General features: G+C 44.5%; 1 protein-coding gene across 1 annotated transcript; it reads left to right on the top strand.

The window, feature by feature from the left end:
• The first annotated feature begins 631 nt into the window (after positions 1-631).
• On the top strand, positions 632-18,933 carry LOC118783654 (WD repeat-containing protein 49-like). The gene is made up of 18 exons (XM_036537607.1): positions 632-637; positions 1,713-1,823; positions 2,193-2,624; positions 3,312-3,488; positions 4,343-4,514; positions 6,875-7,042; positions 8,245-8,393; positions 8,714-8,947; positions 9,419-9,583; positions 9,873-9,988; positions 10,796-10,926; positions 13,424-13,533; positions 13,894-13,963; positions 14,782-14,969; positions 15,928-16,125; positions 16,615-16,829; positions 18,252-18,361; positions 18,752-18,933. The coding sequence occupies exons 1-18, from the start codon at positions 632-634 to the stop codon at positions 18,931-18,933; spliced, it is 2,934 nt and encodes a 977-aa protein (XP_036393500.1).
• The last annotated feature ends 740 nt before the right edge of the window (positions 18,934-19,673 follow it).

Below are 19,673 nucleotides of genomic sequence, written 5' to 3'. Positions count from 1 at the left end.
TGTGGTGCATTTTAACAACTTGAGTTTCCTAATCCAGCCAGCATAGTCAATATTATTTTATTCACACAACATGCCTCCCAAGTTGAAATTCTTCTGTAAGAATTAATTTAAAATAATAATGTTTGTTATTACATTGTGTGTCCCTACTGTAAACTGTGAGTGAATGATTTTGTGGTGGGTGTGTAGGTTGTTCTGTGAGGCTACTGATACAGACCTACCCTGGTACAGTAGACATATCCAAACAGTGGGACAGAAATCAAACCAATGCACTTGACAGCAGTGTATGTGGAATGCAAGACAACACTGACTACAATGCAGTCAATTTTGGGTTTTACTCAGTTGAAAATTACTGGTTTGTATGGAAGGCAAGTGAGAGGGTGCCAGTTGAAGTGAAACATGCTGTGGAGTGAATTCATTCAGGTCTTCTTTTTTTCAACATGGGGTGAGGAGAGGAAGGGGCGGGGGTGAAATATAGGAGCATAGTGGGTCATTACTGGAGGCTACTGAGAGACGGTAATAAAGCTCATTGTTCTCTGATCACCCCACACACACATGTCCGCCCCTGAGGTCAGAATTCTGGGGATGTGGTGTGTTTGGGGGAAGGTTAGCGTCCCTCTTGTGTCCAGATTGAATGGAGGTGTGGCCAATGGCACACAAACACAAGCGTCCTGCTGGCTTGGTTGCCAGGAGACATCCACGGCAGTGAGAGAGAGAGAATGAGGGGGCTGAGAGGAGGAAAGCAGGGGCTTGTGTCTGCCATGCTGTGGCTCTTTAAAACTCCTCTGAGTTTCTGTAACGATCTTTAAACTGAAGGAACACCTCGGACTTGTGTTACTGAACAATATGCTGAATTCTACGCAACTATCTGGATTCCCATGGAGACATAAACAAACATTGCTCAATAGCTTGTAGGTAGGAAGAAACTTTTTCGCAACTTGTGTTAACATTTGCTGTATGCCTGTGCACCTTACTGCGTGTTTGTATCTCAAAATGTTATTTTCACTCGACTGATCTGCTCAAAAACAGCATCTGTGCTTGATCTTTATCCTGAAATTGAATAAATGGATGGTTGAGTGATTGTCAAAATGAAGCAACATGGTTGTTTTCCATCAAGTTTTTAGACCTTTTGTTCTACTGAAAGTTTTTTTAAGCTCATACTTTTGCAGTAAGAATGAAAGCTGTGGTTCGGAGGTTAACAAGGTTCAGCTGTTTTATCCGTACTCTTGTGCGACTGCCTTTGAAACTATACTATGTCTCTATCTAGTTTCTCAAAACTACACCAGTAGCACCAGATATTACAAGAGCGGGCACTGGGCATTCTTCACATGCTTTTCTTTTCTTATGTGGAAATATAAAGTCGTTGAGTGTTAGGTGGTGTCTACATATACTGTATACCATTGTACTGCGCATAATCTCTCTTTGATTGTAGCCCTAGCCCTTATATTTAGCAATGGCACCTTCACACACTACAGCTGCAATGGCTTAAATCGCTGTTCTAGTACTCGTATCCAGGCAGAGAATGAATGGCAACCTCATTTACATGTCACAAACATTTAGTTGGTTATAGAAGTGCATTGCTCTCCTAACAGCCATATTAATCACATTCACAGAGACTGAAATGACCCATTCCTCTTCATGACTTAACAGTGGCCGTGTCTGAGTAACTTTGCTGATGACTTCAACACAAACATGCAACACATGGCTCTGTGTAGAATCTGCTGAGAGGTGACAGGATCCCACACAGACTGGAAACCATGGAGGCCGAGCGACTGGAGTGCAGGCTGAGCATGAAGGACTTTGTGAAAATGCAGGACCTCTTCCTGGTGAGATTGGAGAGATAATATTCACCGGTGTGCTCATTCCTCACCAAAGAATGACTTCTATCACATTGAGGAATTGGCATTAGAAAACAGATGTGTTTTACCTAGGGTGACATTTTACATAAATCTGGCATGTAAATATACATACATACATTACGTATTGTGTGTGTGTGTATATACATACATGTATACACATACACACACACACACACACACACACAAAGAACAAACAATAGACCACACCCCAGACACCCCAACGCCACAACACTGTCCACATCCTCCAGACACTTACTAGAAGCAGCTTTATACTCTGTGGTCTGTGTGACAATGTGTGTGACTTCTCCCTGTACCTCTACCCCGTAGCCCAGTGAGCAGGATGAACCGGTGTCCATGGGGAGGGAGGAGTTTGTGGAAAAGGCATTCTCTCTGATAGGCCGAGGGTCACGGGAGGAGTACGGCCAGCTCTTTGACAACGTGGACGTGACGCGGGAGGGGCTTGTGGACTGGGAGAAGCTGACAACCTTTCTGCTGCTGGAGCTGTCGGAGAAGGACGAGCATGCCCGCGCGGCGGCCGTCACACGCTGGAGGCCTCTCCACGTGCTCCCCGCCGTTCACAGGGAGCCTGTCCAGCGGGTGGCATACCTGAGGAGCTCTAACAGGTACCTGAGCATCAGCAAAGAAGGCATGCTGGGAGTGTGGACAGATGAGCTCACTCTTCTGAAGACTCATCGCGTCACCACAGACTCTGTCAAGCTCAAAGACCTCTGGGTAACGGGCATGGTGGTCCTGTCAAACGTGCACAAGGTGAATGATTCACATTATCTCTGACATTTGTTTATGGTTGCTAATTTTAGTGTTTTTATTCACTCAAAATTCAAATAAAGGATGCTCTGGGGAGCTTTTGTTTTATTCTTTTTGACTGAATACATTCTACACAGATGCTCAGCCATGTGGGCTCTGTCACAAATATAGAAATGAAGTGATGAATATAGTACATTTAAATATTGAAAGGCCTCATTTGAATATCAAAGGAATGGATGTACCTATTGTTCTCCACCATTTTAAACAAAGGCCCAAGTCTCATGAGTACAATAAGGAGAGAGGACACACAAGTGACTCGACTCGGCTCCTAGCCTCGGCTCCTCGTCTGTCTCAGTCCCTTTTAGCTTCTGTCTGTCATTCTCACCTTCAGTAGCTCTTTCCTTCCCTCTATCTCTTTCTGACTTTTCCTCTTTCTTTCCCTCTCACCCTCTTCCTTTCATTCTCGTTGTCACTGTCTCTCTGTCTCTCCTGCTTTATTTTCACTCTTTTTGACTCTCTCTCTCTTTTCCTCCCTGACTCTATTTGCACCTCTCTTTGTCTCTCAGGCTATTGCTCAGCTTTGCTCTCTCTCTGCCTCTCTGCCTTTCATTCTCTGACTCTATTTGCACCTCTGTGTCCTTCAGACTATCGCCAGCTTTGCTCTCCCTTATTCCCTTCTGTGCCCCACAGATTGCCGTGAGCTTCACCAGCAAGGAGATCTGCTTCTATGACCTATTGTCCAAACAAGAGTTCAGTTGTCAGTACAAACTGCAGGGTTTGAGACATACACCCATCAGCTTGGACTACTGGTTCAACCCCCAGAATGCTGACGAGGCTGTTCTCAGTTTCGGGGATGTTGGGGGGCAGGTCAGTTCACCTGGAGTGTGTGTGTGTGCATGTATGTGTGTGCATGGGTGGGTGGTTGGCCTAAAACCAATAGCTTTTATAAATGTGAAGCTGCAAAGGGGTGAAAATTATGACTGAGATTATACCTGGCACTCCTATGATGAAGTGCATCTCTCTCAATTGAAGGACATGCATATGAATGTGCTCCAAAGGCAACCCAGCCACAAAAAGCAGGCCCATCTATAAAAAGTCACCTTGGACTGATCTCTTGAAAAATCAAATGTAGGGACCTTCTGAAGGCTCTGTTGGTGTGTCCTTGGTATGTCCGACCACATTCCATGCTTCATATTTAAGATAATTACGGACTTTGTTCCAGAAAACTCAAATCAATTTTGAAGGCCCAATTAGATGTGTGTATTGAATAATAGTAGTAAAGTGAAATATTGGCCATATTTCTGAGAATAATAACCTCAGGCAGAGAATAACCTTAGGCTTTTTGTCAGCTTTAGCGTTAGACATTTACCACCTATCACTGTCACATTTAACTTGCAGCACTGTGTGTGTTCTTCTCCTGACCTCATGCCTGAAACAATGACATACTGTTTTTGTAAAATTACATTATTCTCACTCTTAGCGTATGACCTTATAAAGGACACCTTACAGCATTTACAAATTAACACCAAAGACACACACTGGCACTCAATTACACACACACTGAGACGCAATTATTCAGATGGATTATTACTGCTAAACTTGAGTTATCGTACCTGGGACACTCTTGGGTCTACAGTCTAATGCGGTAACTGCTATGTGCTTTATTGTTCTGTTTTGTGCTGCAGATGCTCTGAGAACCGTGTTTACCTATGTTTTTACAGCTGAGTGCCATCTGCTTCAGGACAGCCCAGATTTCACTGTTTGAGAGGCCCAGTGCGGGTCCAGACCAAGACACAGTCATCATAATCAGGTGGGCGGAGCTTGCACAAGGCCACCACAAGTGCTGCTATACGGTCCAACATCAGGCGCATGGCCAAGATTGGGTTCGTAGAGGTGAGGTCCCTTCTACTTCCTCGTTTAGTGTAGCAGACTTCCTGCGTCAACCCAGATTCAGAGGTGGATATGTACCTTTACATATTTACCAAACACTTTACAGATATCTGCTCCCTGGTAATTAATACAGCAATGCTTTGTGTGACTTGTTCCCTGTCTAGGGTTTTTTCGAATCTCTTTCCTGAAATATTAAACATGCTGAAATTTCATGCCTTTCTTACTCATTCATTAAGACCACATCTGTCTGGGCTCCATAATTAACACCAGATATCACTTGATATGCAAATCAAGTAACTTTTCAAGCACTCACTGCAATCCTAATAACGCCTCATCTATTTTTTGTTGTTGTTATCATGTCCAGTGAGCTGAGATAGAGTGTAGAGTGTGAAACTGTGATGGATATTTCTGTAACATCTGTATAAGATGACATTCTCCAGTGTGTGCAGAGAAAGTGCCATGCCCAGATTGGCCATGGTTCCACGGTGTGTGTGTATGAGTGTGTGTTCATTTGTAACTGACCATGTGTATGTGAGATGTGTGGATGTATGCATGCCCATGCGAAATTGCCTGCAATTCTAGGTGTTTAAGTATGTAAGTGTGTGTGTGTGTGTGTGCGTGTGCGCGTGTGTGCGTGTGTGTGTGTGTGTGTGTGTGTGTTTGTGTGCGTGTGCGTGTGTGTGCGTATGTGTGTGTGTGTGCGTGTGCGTGTGCGTGCGCGTGTGCGTGCGTGTGTGTGTGTGTGTGTGCGTGTGTGTGTGTGTGTGTGCGCGTGTGCGTGTGTGCGTTTGTGTGCGTGTGTGTGTGCGCGTGTGCGTGTGCATGTACGTATCTCTGCATTCCTGTGTGTACTAAAAGCGCGTGTGCATGGGAGTGGGACTGTATCATGCTCAGTGAAAACCCTTTGTGTTTGTCCCTGTGTAGAATAAACTGGGCCTCAGCAGTGATGCACATCTTCAGCACCTGCTCGGCCTGTCTCTGCTGTGTTCCCTTCGTCACTGATCCAGCTGTCTCTTCATCAAAGCTTCCACTTGTTTGTTTCAGAGATTGCCTCTGCAATGAAATTAACAGTCCTATAAACAGTGAAGCAAACTGTGCCATATATATTACTTGTGATGTACACATTGCGTAGAGTCATTGTGACTCATTGTGCATAAATAAACTGACTCTATGTGATCTCCACATAGTATCAGCATTATTTTTTCAGACAGTTAAATTTGTTAAGGTGAATGTGTGGCTTTGGAGCTGCACCCTCCGTGAAATGATTCCTACTGTTTTGGATTTGGCCATGTTAGTGTGTGAGGTGGTTTGTGTATCTGAAATATAGTTCAATCCCAGCTTCTCTCTCAAAATGTCTTTCTGACGGTTGCAAACTGCAGGCCTTTGTCCTTAACCCGAAGCTCTTACGCACGTTTCACAAAAATGTCAGGCTCACACATGGGATTCTTCCATCATTGCTGAGTGCCAAAGTTTTTTTTTTTACTTTGTCTAGGGAGTTTTGAACTTGGGTGACTTCCACTGTAACCATGGTGACTCACTGCAGTAGTTGCTGTGGGTATAGCGGATCACCCTGTGGTATCCTAATTACATCATTAATGACTTTATTTGACTGTTATATGTCTGTGCAGTGAGCATTTGTTTAACCCATCAGCTCCTGTGTGTGTGTATATGTGTCTGTGTGTATGTGTGTGTGCGCGTCTGTATGTATTTGGGGATGTTGGCGAAAACAAGGGGAACAAAACTAATTAAAAGAAAAACAAATCAAAAAAAGAACCAAAAACAAAACATGAAAAGGACTCCTTAATTTAAATTTGTAGGGTGCATTATCGCTGCTGTGTAAAGTTTCTGGGCATTCTTTTGAAGTTTATAGCCCTGCAAAATTGTCTGGTGTTGTTGTGCATTAGACAGGGGGATTGCATCCGAAGTCCTTCCCGTTAGCAGCGGTCACCCTCGGGCCAAAGGCACAGCGTTGCTTTAATGTTGGAGGAGAATGTATCAGCAGTAAGGATGAATGTGTCTCTTGAAAGCTCATTGTGAATATTAGCAATGACAATTTGCATCGAGAAGCATGTTTTCCTTCCTTTTTTTTCTCTCCACCCCCCTCTGACTTTCACGCATCAAAAATGCAATGAGTCATTTTTTTTTTTCTCTCCAAAATAGCAACATTTGAAGTGCAGCTGATCCCAGACTTGTGAATCTGGGGCAGCCAAACTCTGGAGTGACAGAGTGAGATTTGGTCATCATCTTCCTGCCATTTCCCTGAAGGCTCTACCTCCTCCTGCTCTTACTTGTCTTCAGCTCTCTCCTGGAGCCTGACCTCCGAGGGTTGTATTATTAATTGCTCTGTGTCACCCTTCTTCCAGTGAGATTCCTAGGGAATCTGGAGGCTTTCATGTCCTGCTCCAGAAGCAGTGAGAACACCATGGTGCTTGCCTGGAGGGAGAAAGAGGCCACACCCCTCAGGACCACATCCTTCCACATCCATAAAGGCAGTAATGACCTGGACTACCATGCTGGACTCAACCTCATTGGTATCTCCTTGAGCCAATTTCCCACCACCTCTCCACCCCATCGTTCTTTTTTTCTCCCCCCTTCTCCGCGTCCCCCTCCTCCACCCCCAACCACCCTCCCTGCCATCCCATTACTTTGGTCTCTGACTGTTAATTATCTGCCACGCATCTCATTTAATCCTTTCCCCTCTAATAAACATTGCAGATGCCTCCTCAGTCACACTAAGGTTTATTTATCAGCACGAACAGGGCAGGTTTTAATATCAGTCTTTTTTTTCCCAAAAACATAATTATGGTGAATTCCAGTGCTACTGTTCTGCTGATCAACAGGAGATTAATTGACTTATTAAATGAAATAAATTAAAAGAGAAAAAAAATGCAAGATTGAACAACAGCAGGGGTTTGGTCTCAGTGTTTTATTTGTACGCCTGTTCTGCTGTTGACTGCATTTAGATCATCTGTCATGCACACCTCATTGCTGTTATCAAGGAGAATACTTTTGACAGGAGCTCAGCCCCGCTGTTGTTTTCATCATATCTTCCATCTTCCCACACAAAGTACTCCCTTCATCTGAAGTCCTGTCACAACTGTGCAGCTTTGTATGTTACATTTAATTATAGATCTGCTCAGGAGAGACCCCCTGTCATGTCCACTTGATTACAGTTATATCAAAATCATTTCTGATCATTGTACCTAAAACTAAAAAACGAAATTTTATTCTTTAAGGACACTCGCTAGAGGGTGGCATGCATAACAAACAGACACCATGAAATAACTCAATAATTCAAATGCATACTAGTTTAAATAACAGCTGGTTTCACTCAGTTTGGTCAATATTTGTTAATACATTGTTTAAAATGTATTAAGTGTGGGGTGGCAGTGTAGCATAGTGGTTAAGGAGCAGTTCTTGTAACCGAAAGGTTGCCGGTTTGATCCCTGCTGGGACACTGCTGATGTACCCTTGGGCAAGGTGTTTAACCCACAATTGCCTCAGTAAATATCCAGCTGTATAAATGGATAACATTGTAAAGAAATTATAACCTATGTAAGTCGCTTTGGATAAAAGCGTCTACTAAATGAATAAATGTAAATGTAAAAAACAGTCAGATGAACATTGGTATTTCCAAAATGACAGTATATGAAATATTTACTTTTTACTATTTACTGCAGTCCAATGTCCAATATTCATTCAATCTGTTTTCCATCCTGCTTTCCGCCTGTAGCCACAGCAGGGATTGACAGCAAAGTTTGTCTTTGGAACCCCTATGTGATCTCCAAGCCTGTGGGTGTCCTCGTGGGTCACATGACCAGTGTGGTGGCAGTGCAGTTTGTCCTGGGAAAGAAACAGTTGATCAGCTTCTCTAAAGACAAGGTAGGAGGGAGAGAAGGCCTGGCAAGAAGAAGCCAACTGTCTGTGTGTGAGAGTGTGAGTGTGTGTGACATTGGATCAGAAATGGTGGTTAAGAAATGGAGAGTGTGATGACAATGTATTCACCTCTGGTCATGTGGGACAGTCATTGATTGGATATTTTATTAAGGGGATGAAGGTCAGTTCTAGAGTTTTAGCCAGCAGCCATACCATCCTTGAAGGTGGTCTGTATTCCTCAGGGTTTGACGGTAAATGTTTAGGTAGCGTCTCTTCCTCTAGCTGTTGAAAGTCAAGTCAGTGTTAAGGTGGTGTCTTCTCCTCAGGTGTTGAGGGTGTGGGAAGTGCATCACCAGCTGTGTATCCAGCGAGTGGCAGGGATATTCCCCAAGACTCAGGAGTGCCAGATGCTGCTGTTCTTCCAAGAGGAGCGTGGCCGCTTACTTCTCACCTTCAACAGCACTGTGGCAATCCTGGAAGCCTCGCAGGAAGTGGGCAAAAGAGTGACCAGCCACGAGCAAGCTGTCACCTGTGTTCTGTACAACCCCCTCTTCAAACAGGTGACCTCCTCTGTCTCTCCCTCTCCGTGAGCTTTATTTCTTGCTCGTACATTGCTTCCTCCTTCTTCCTTTCTCCGTTCCAGGCTTGCTTCTCAGCTCGTCACCCCTGCCTTCTTTCCTTTGCTTCTTTCTCTCCTCATCTCTCTATGTGTTTATGGTGGTGAATACTGAGGAAAACAAGGGGAAAAGGACCGATGAAATATAGCATACAAGACAGCTTGCTTTTAAGCTATTGTAAACTGTTGTTCAACTGTATGATGGGAACAGTATGTATATTACTACAAACAGTTACCTGGTTGATAAAATTTCTAATCTGTGCCTACAAGTAAACATTGTGTACAAGGAAAAGGTCTAAGCTTACCACCTGTGTGTACGTTCACATTTTGTCCAAAAAACATTACCCTGTTGTCTATGTCAGACCTGAGAGTGACAATGCCTTGCCCTCTCTTTGTGCTTGCTGTTCCACCAAAGGTGATAAGCAGTGATGCTGGCTCCACTGTGATCTGCTGGCTCATGGACACAGGTCAGAAAGTCAAACAGTTCACCCAGTGCCATGGCAACGCTGAGATCTCCACCATGGCTCTGGACGCCTCCCAGACCCGCCTGTTCACTGCTGGCACAGATGGGTCTGTCAAGGTCAGCAGCCTCAATGTGACACCACTGCTACCCACGCAGAAATTGGGGAGGGAGGGTTGTGGTGTTTCTATACTCACACAGGATTAGAGCTATGGCATTACTCTTCCATTTGAAAATGCAGTTATGCTAACATTACTTTGTCCAAGTGGAGGTACCAGCAAAAGATTCTCTTACTTCACTTTCGTTTTCTGTAGTGTCAGGTACTTCTTTGTTTGCTGAATGGTTCTTTTTTGTTTGTTTGTTTGAGTTCACTCCTCTCAGAAAGCTTTTGTGTCTTTCTGCGTGTTAGGTGTGGGATTTTAACGGGCACTGCCACAACAAACTCAACGCAGGCCGGGACCAGAGCGTGGAGATCTCCCAGATTCTGGTGCTGAAGCGGACAGTGTTGGTGCTGGGCTGGGAGAGGTACGACACTCGGTGTCACCGTCATTGTCTCCTTCACCTACAAGCGAGGCAGGATGCGTGTGACAGCCGCTGAAGAGGGGGCGGGGGGGGGGGGGGGACAAACGCCCGACTGTCTTCCCTTCCCGTCCTCCTCTTCCTTTCGTTCCATCTGAGCTCGTGGAGATACGAGACACGATATCTTTCGCTGCTTGTGAATGTCATGCAGAACAGCTGAGGCGCTGGGGTGACACTTTGAATCAGCGTTGGGTGATGGTAGCATTCCACGGTCAGGGCTTGCAGGGCACTGCAGGGATGGTGAAGTGATAGACATCTGACCGTGGCAGCGTTCGGGTGCCGCACCTCTCTCGGCGCCTTGCGTCTCCACCATCCTGTGTAAATAAGGGGTGACGAGTGAAATGGAGGTGATAAAATAAGCCCTAAGTCCAAACTTCTAAACTGCACACTCACTTCCTGTCATTGTCACTAAAAACCGCCAATGTGAACCAGCAACAGGTGTGGCATGGCCTGACATCCATAGTGTGCGGTGCATTCTGGACCCCTGTGGCTTTGAGTGAGGTGCTTCAGAAGAATTCCATCAGTAGGAATTTCCTGTGTAGAAATGGGCTAAAAGGTCAGAGACGTGTTATACTGTCGGTGTATTTGCCTTCTCCTGGATGACTGTAAAGTACATAGACTGTGTGAAAGAGTGAGAAGAATGATATTCCATGAGGATAATTTGATATGATAGTAATGATATGATATTATGATAATGATGTTATGCCACAATGGTGATGTGGTGCTCTTCTGGTGTCTTCTCTCTGCTGTCAGGATGATCACCGTGTTCAGACTCAACACTTTCTCGCAGTACTTTGTTCAGCCGTCTGAATGGAAAGGTGGCGTCCAGCATCGTGACGATGTCCTCTGTGCTGCGTTCCAGCCTCCACAGACCCTAGTCACAGGTGCACAGTCCTCCTTCTCTCATCTTCTTCATTAAACTAAAGCTCAGTTAGAATAAGAACTGCTCGTCTGATCAGGGCAAAACAATGCAGGTTCTAAAGACAGGAGAAACCACAATCATCCAAATAGAATACATTGATTTGCAGGAGAATGGACAACATGAGTGTCTGTTATTACAGCCCAAAAGCGATAGTCAATGATTCTACTGTTTGTCTTCACCAAGTATACAGTTGGAATGGCTACTGCAGTATTGATGTTAAATGCTGAGTTGCACCTTGTTAAAGGATCCATTTGCAGTATCTCACATTCATACTTACAACCATTAGATCCATCAGTGTCCACTACAACTACCTCTCTCCACTTCTTGAATTTTCATTAGGACGCTTGCTTTTCCTGGCATGGGAGCAGTTTGTGTATCTTGGTGACAGACTTCGTGCATGACAGCGACAGTTGATGAGAAGGTTGCGGGGGTGGTTGTTGGGGGGGGGGGGGGTGGGAGAGCTGATCTCTGCCTGAGGGGTATTGTAGGGGGTTCTCATCACACACGCCCACGTCTCAGTTTGAGCACATCAGGATGACCTGATGTGCTGTCTGTGAGGGAGAGGTTGCTTCTCAGTGCCATTCCTCGGATATGCAGAATGGGGGTCTGATTTTGTTCTGCACATGAAGCCCCCTCAGTCCACCTCATAATTCATGTGTTTGTTTCATTCACGTGTATTTGAGGACACCCATGAGCAGTTAAACCTTCACTAAAGTCACTAATTGTGCTGTTAAGAAAAATCAGCTTCCTATCCCAGCCTTTAGTTTTTGTTTCTGTCATATTTATCTCTGAGACACTGTACACTCTGTATCTGGCAGTATGCTAAATTCAGACGCGTCCCCAAAAGGTCAGATGGAAGTCTGCAGCACAGACCCAGGACACCTAGATAACACCTAGATAACCTTCCACTTAGATAGCTTCTTATTGCCAGGAGGTGGGCAGTGCCACAGTTGACAATTTGATGGCTGGTTGAAGGTGTGTTTGAGCTGTTGAGGCATCCATCTAAAACATGCCTTCTCTGCCCTCAGCCAGTGTGCCATTTTCCCTTAGTATAGCTGATATAGTTTCCACTGGTCCTCGCCCACCTGGCTGTTGTCTGCTAGGTCACTGTGATCCATTAGTCATTGCAGAACAGAAGTTGTATTCAGTGTGCCCCATTTGGTGGATGGCTAGAAAACAGTGAATGCATGAATCAGCAATAGAGTGCAATTTGCTTGTAGAAAAGATTTTGTTATACGGCCATCTATTGAAGGGGACATATAAAATATGTGTTTTGGGGGAAGTTGAAGGAGAGAAATAATGTGAAAAAAATAAAGGCAGAGTGGAGGATGGAAAAAGGAGAGAGAAAAGAAGAGGTAAAGAGAGGAAAAGAGATGGAGAGAAGGGCGAGAGTCGCAATATGAGCAGAACTAACGAGCTATTTGGAGTGGTAGTGTGCTCCTGCTCCCTCTCTCTGGATTATGCAAATGCACAAATTAAATTATGTTTATTAGTGCAAGGCGGAGAAGGAGGAATTTGCTTTGCAGGCTTGAAGTCCTCATTCAGAATGCAGAGAAACATTTGGCTGTTGGGGGACTCTGCTGTTTGGAGCTCCTCATCAATATTCAAATTATGCGTAGCACACACACACACACACACACACATGGCCTGACTTGTTCATTTCTTTCGCCATCCCTTCTCACGGTTGTGCCTGAGCAACTGCAGATTCTGTGTGAGGTCTCTGAAAGTTTGACCAACCATGGGGAATATGTTATTGAAGCTTGATGCTTTGTTAAAAAGTAGAGAATAAATGATGACGTGATCTTTTAATAATGTTTCTCTTGGTAAAGAGGGCAGTGACTGGCAGATGTGAATGTTGGCCATGGCCCTTATGCTGGCGCTAGCTTTGTTAGGTTGGCAGTGAGGAGCAGTGCTGATGGCACTGGACATTGAATATTAAGGTTGTGGGTTTGAATCTTAAATTTGGAAGCTGGTTGTTGTGCCCATGAGCAGCATACTTGACCTCAATGGCTCTAGAATCTAGCAGTATGAATTAGTTAGAGAATATGAAAGATGCAAGAGTTATAATAAAGTGTCACCTTGGATGGCCGTGGGCACTTGACAAGTAAGTAATGTATGGGTACACTCATAATTCACTACTCATCACCACCCTTCTTGGAAATAACAAAACTGAGATGCAGAAACATACATGGCATAAAATTAACCCTATGAAAGGTACAATGCCTCTGCTGGCATCTCACTGATTCTACAGTTATCTCTGTTATACAATCCTTTTCATCACACTTGTAGTCATCTTCATGACTCTGCAGTCATTTCTATGACTTTGGCAACACAACCATGACGTCATCTCCAGTTCTGCAGCCACCTCCACGTTGCCATCTAAAGTTCGCTAAACTGGATGTTGATACAGGCCTGAATTGGAGTTTGAAGGTTTACATTGATTGGCTTGTTTTACACAGGAAGCTACGATGGGGAGATCACAGTTTGGAACAACAGCACAGAGAATGCCCTGCGCAAGCTCCACCCGGATGGTCAGAGAGGCCTGAAGTCCAGCTCAGGCCAGTACAGCGTCCTCTTCACCTCTCCTGCTGCTATCTTCAGTCCAGTTGTCCTGTTTTAGATTTTGAGCTGAGACACATGGAATTTTAGAGGTTATTTTATTTTATTCCAAACATTGCAGAATTAATGTTATTTTCGTTTACTGTTTTTTCAAAAAGACACTGGTGCACAGGACTATGCATCCCCTTTGGGTTCATAATAAAAGATACCACTGAAAAATTATGGAAAGGCAAGCTGCTCTCCCCATTGACTAATGTCAGCACTTACCTCTACAGACAGCCAGCTACTGAAACCACAGGCTGTTCTTAATTCCCCAAGGAGTTCCCTCCCTTCCTTTCCATCACCGTCTGCTGCCCCTGGTGGTGTGGAGGACCCAGAGTGCAGCTATGCTGTGACCAGGCTTTTTTTCCTGGAGGGCAGGAAGAGCGTAGCCAATACAGGTAGGTCAGCAAGTGTGACTTTCCTAATGAACTACAGATGGGCCATCATTTTGCCATAATTGTAATGATGTAACTAGTTGTGTGATTATGTTCTGTGGAAAAATTATTGACTCAGCATAACATTTCAATATAATCAGTAGATGAAGCCTAACTTTCTCCAAACCATTCAATTATATGAATATCACTAGATAGAGCACTGCTTTAGCTAATGTCTGGTAACCATGTAGGACAGTGGTTCCTGGTCCTGGTGACCCACTGTGTATGCTGGGTTGCACCCCAGCAGCTGTTAACTGAATACTCATCTACTTACAATCTTGATTGCATTGTAAAAATCAACTGAAAAGGAAGTGTGTTTTAAGATTTTTGAAAAATAAAGCTATTCTAAATGGAAACTCATTCCAAACTGGATTAGCTCTAAAATTGTCATTAAATTGTGATAGCACGTAAACCATGTTAATAACTAATTAAGCATAACTGAGACAGGGCAGATAAGTTTAGGAATCAAATATACTTTAGATACTTAGATCCTTTAGATAAATTTTTTAATACATTTTTATTGACATAACACATCTCTAACAACTTCTAACAACAGATTTGTTATACATTGCTTATAATTTTTTTAAAATAGAAATATATAACACAATAATTCATATTGTGTTAAAAACACTTGTTTCTGTGTGGTAGGATATCTGAATTGACATCCTATTGGGCATCCACTACATTTCCCAGTGACACTGTGTGAATGTATACATTTGAGAGAGGGGTGGGGATCTGCTTGGACCTCTAGGTGCTCATTGGCCCACCGTCGCCGGTTTTAGGGGGGGCAGACCTGGTATCCTGTGGGGGCTCAGGCCGGGTGCGGTTCTGGAACACAACCCGGAGCTGCCTGGTGGCTGAGTTTGTGGCTCACAGTGACTCTGGCTCCATCATAATGACGGTGGAAAGCAGTGGGCGATACCTTGTCACTGCCGACATGGACGGAGGAGTGAAGGTGTGGGACATACAGGTAAGAGAAGAAACAAAGAGGGAGAGGGATGACGGGTGGGGGGAGAGAAGGGTTTGGGGTTGAAGAGGAGGACAGATAGAGAAGGAGAAAGCAAAAATAAGAAAATACAAGGAGAGAGGCCATGAGGGAGACAGGATAAAGGGAAGAATGACATGTGGGACACAACTAGCAGAGGACACGAGTGGGTGAAGCGATGCTTTGGGAGATGCAGGTGAGAGATATGGATTGCTCAAAGGGAGCAGTCTGCCGGAACCTCTTGAAAAAGCTGCTGACTCTGAATTTAATATTCAATTTAGTTTGTCTCTCAGGTGTACCAGGCACCAAACACACATTACAGCCTCCTGACAGGAGAGGTTTTTAAAGAAATATCCTTTTACTCACCATTGGCGTCAGAAGCACGCCGTTGTCCTTGAGAGATAAAGTAACCCTGACAACCGAGTGCGGTGATTGATGGCAGGAGAGAGGGTGTTTGTCAATTTCCAAACTTTTCTCAAAATGTAACTACATGCACCAATGAGAATGAATTGTACTTCCATTTTACCTTACTGCTAATAAGTCATGATAATTTGTGGGCTCATATTTTTGCAACAGACACTGCTCTCGGTCTAATGGCTTTAGTGATTTCATAACGGATTGCCTCTGACTTTTCTTGTGGAGCTCATCTGGGCGAAAGTACCAGAGCCCATTGGATCTCTTTCACAGTGGCTGCACCTTGAGTTTGGAGTCTGCAGAACTCAAATGTTCCAGATGCAGCTACTGTCCCTCTCTGCATATAGCCTCTCACCTGCAGGCGATTGATTAACAGGTGTATGTTGACACTTACTGGTAGCAGTCCCTGTCCTGTGTGTCAAGGGTGCCACACCTCATACTGGTTGTAATGCTGTTGCTAAGTAGCCGTCTCTCATGGGTGCTGCCTGCTGATTGGATGTTATGCTCTCATTGCCTGGCTGTTTGTCAGGATTATTGCCTCAGCCCTGGTGAAGGCGTGATCTATCAGACTCCAGAGCTGCTGGCCAGCGTTCACCCTCACCTGGACTGCGTGACTCATCTGGAGACCTGTGTTCATGGAGAGCAGCTCTTCCTCCTTTCAGCCTCTGCGGATTGCAGTGTCGCACTCAGCTACCTCCCTGGAGCTGCCGTGGGTGTCTTTGGACAGGTAAATACAAATGCACACAAATGTATCTGTACATGGAAGGGTGAATGTACAGCACACAAAGGTGTGTTTCTAGATAGACAGGTGAATGTATAGCTCACACAGGTGTGCCCACTGATGGACAGGTGAATATACAGCACACAGTGTGTATACAGTTTGTACCTGGTCACAGTGCATATCTATGGACAGGTAAAACAACACAGGTGCAGTGTATAAGCAAGTCGTTGACATCTGTGAGAGAGATCACACACAATGGAAACTTTAAGGTCAAGAAGTAGAACCTGCATACTTTTATACGTTTCCTAACATGCACTCTATTTGGCACAGATTTATGAACATAGCTTGAGGCTGTTTTTGTAAACTCTCTCTTGTTTTGATATAGCCTGAGGGTCTTCAGCGCAGCTTAGGATGTCTATCTGACATTGCCTTTTCCTGCTGCCCTCCTTGTAGCCCGTATGACTTTGACCATGTGCTTCCTTTCCTCACCACCAGGAGGTGCACTGGCGCCTCGATGGGCCCGGGGAGCCCCTTCCAAATGTCAGCACCACAGAGGAAAACCTGTCGAGCAAGGTGGACCGCAGAGAGGAGGCAGGGTCTGCCACGCCACGCAAGGAACCACCCCAAGGACAGGGTTACCAAAACGCTGATGGTGGACCTGAGGTCAAAGCTACAGACAGCAATCCAGACTGGACAGAACAAACCACCCAGTATGTCTCCCCTCAGACAGACTTGCCCCCCCCTGCCCATTCATCATGATTTCTCATGCCACCTAGTTCCCTCTTCCTCAGACATCACTATACGTCCATTAACATGACTTTATTCAAATATTTGACATTTGAAAAAGCATTAAAATGATGATGTTCTCATGGTGACTTTCACAGCTTATGTTTTTACCATTATCTGTTTATACATTTGGATATTTAACTAAACGAATCAAAGTCAATGACCTTTCTCAATTGTAGAATGGCAATCTCAACTGGCAGCCTTTAGGTTGCAAGCCTAGCTGAAAAGTGCCTATGTCACATTGCTACCATAATGCCAGTTCCTCTTGGCATTTTACTTTTGATATGTGAGACCACAAGTTCAATAGAGAACAATTCTGGGGAGCATGTCAGATGGATGAAAAGTTATTGGAGGGGAGTGTGACTTCAGTGACTGCTTTATGTTGTATCCCTTAGCACACTAGATCAGCAATGATGTCACTGCTGACACAGGCTGGAGAGACTCAGGTTAACTCAGGTCAAACTTTCTGAACATGAAAGCGTTTTTTTACCAGTAACTGCTATTTTTTCTACACACTGTATGAAATAAATAGTGTACAAATTGAAGGAATGAATTGGCTCATTCATAGATCTGAATCTGTGTGCCATGTCTATATTCAAGAATCCACAGAGTTATCCAATGTGGCCAAAAAAAGTCTGGCGTATATTCATTCATTTGGGGTAAATCCAGTGTTGATATTGTGTTTCTGAAATGAATATTGCACTGGGCGTGGGGCACGCACTCAGCTTGTGGTCTGCTCAACATTTTCAGCAGAAAAAATGAACGTTGCAGGTGTTGTCTCATACAACTAGGGTAATGGGAACAATCTGACATAGTGTATGAGACAAGAAGAGACACACTTTGATCTCTGGGGATGATAGTGAGAGCTTGCATTCAGTTTTATGATGCAATTTTTTTTGTTCATTTCAAAATTTGTATATGCACATCTCAGAACAAATCATACCTTCAGCAACTGCTGCTGTGTATTCAGCACATGAAAGAAAGATCTAAAAAAAATGGTGCTGGATATTTTCATTTTCTCCCAAGCTCTGTACTCATGGCCATTATCATGTCCTCCCTCACTCCCCTCTCTCCCAGGTCTCCGCTGCTTCCGCAGAGGGCTCTGTGGCTTTGATTAAGCCCTGTGCGCAGCCCGCTGAGAGCACCACACAATCTGTATGCATAATCTGCGTGTTCGCACCTTGTACCTGCTGCCCCTCCTGCTTCCTGGGGTCAGAGGTCAAATGAGCGGTGGAAAAGGCCTACTCTGTCCCAGCTGCTGACCGTCTGCTTCCTGTCATGATTAATTAAGTGTTCCCTGTGTCCCCGTGCCTCTGTATCTGAGTGAGTCTGTATTTGTGTCCCAGAGCTAGCCCCCGAACTGGCAGCATTCTGGGGAAAAGGTACCAGGAGAGGTGGAGACTGCGGAAGAGTGACAGTAAGCCCAACCTATCGAAGGACATACAGAGCTGTGTGGGTGAGGAGTTACATTTCTTACCATGGTAGAGAATGGTCAACATCGTTAAAATATTATTGAGTAACTGGTAAAGTATCTGTCTCTCTCACTGTCTGTCTGTCCTTCTGTCAGCATTACAATACTATATAATGTACTGTGAGCACAGTATGTATGGATATATCTGTTTGTCTGTTGTCAGGTGAAGTCACATCTGTGTTCTTCTGTACATGTCTTTATTAATCCTCTTCACTGGTGGCGATGGATGTGATTTTCCTCTTGTCTTCCCCTTTATCTCCCCCCTCGCTGTCTCTTGTTCCTCTGCCTCTTTCTGTCTTCCTTCATTAATCCACCTCTGCTTCTTTTCATCCTTATCTGTACGTGTGATATACTGGATGATTCATGTCGTCTCAGGGACGTTCAGCTGTCTGCGTATGGAGGAGCTGGATGCAGTGGGAGACCTCAGCAAGCCTGATTTCATGACCAACCCTCATCAATATTTCGGGCAGAAGTGGGATGGCTCTCTGCCTGCTCCACTCCCCCTCCCTGTAAACGTGGAGAGTAAGACAACCCACCGATGCTGTGGACGAAGCTAAAAACACATACTGAATAAATGTTGTCATGAATAAATTATATTCTGCGGCAATGTGACTGTCACCGTTTATTACCACTATTTATATGCTCTTTTCCAACAGCGCTAAAAGCAGCTTTCGATGATAGGAGCTTGTTCCCAAAAGAACTCTTGGAACGGGAAGAGTGGGTGTGGCCAGCAGACAGGCCGAGAGAGGCTGGAACAAAGACAAATGGTGGTCGTGGCTGTGGCAGGTACGTGAGCAAACTCTTACTTGGTGTTGTTACTCCTGCCTGCAGAGGGAGCTCAGTGCATTCTGTATTCTGCTCAAGGATTTCAGAGCTCCCAGAATTCATCACCATCGTAAGGTTCAGAGAGCACTGAGCAAAACAAATGATACACTAAGAACTGTGAAAGAGATGTTGTGTGTAGATACAGGACAGGAGAGGGCTAGCAATGCTTGCAGTGGGCGTATGATGGAAATGACGTGCTGTAGATGTAAGATTCTACGCTAATGTGTTTATCTCTGTTTTTCACACAGAAAACCCAAAGGTACTGCTAATGCAACCTTCAAAGTCAAATAAAAGAAAACATACTGCGCACATATGAATGCACACGCATACCTCCATCAAAAGTCTGTTCACAATTTACAATATGTTGTCCTTATTTTTTCATATAATGATTCTTCCTTTGTTATTATTTCCCTGGTCTTCTTCTTCACCTTCTTTTTTCCAGTGAGAATACTGTGTGATGTAGGTGTATTTT

Source organism: Megalops cyprinoides, chromosome 9 (assembly GCF_013368585.1).
Source record: "Megalops cyprinoides isolate fMegCyp1 chromosome 9, fMegCyp1.pri, whole genome shotgun sequence".
NCBI classification, from domain to species: domain Eukaryota; kingdom Metazoa; phylum Chordata; class Actinopteri; order Elopiformes; family Megalopidae; genus Megalops; species Megalops cyprinoides.
Note: the sequence above shows the minus strand (reverse complement) of the source record. Positions and strands in the feature narration are given on the sequence as shown.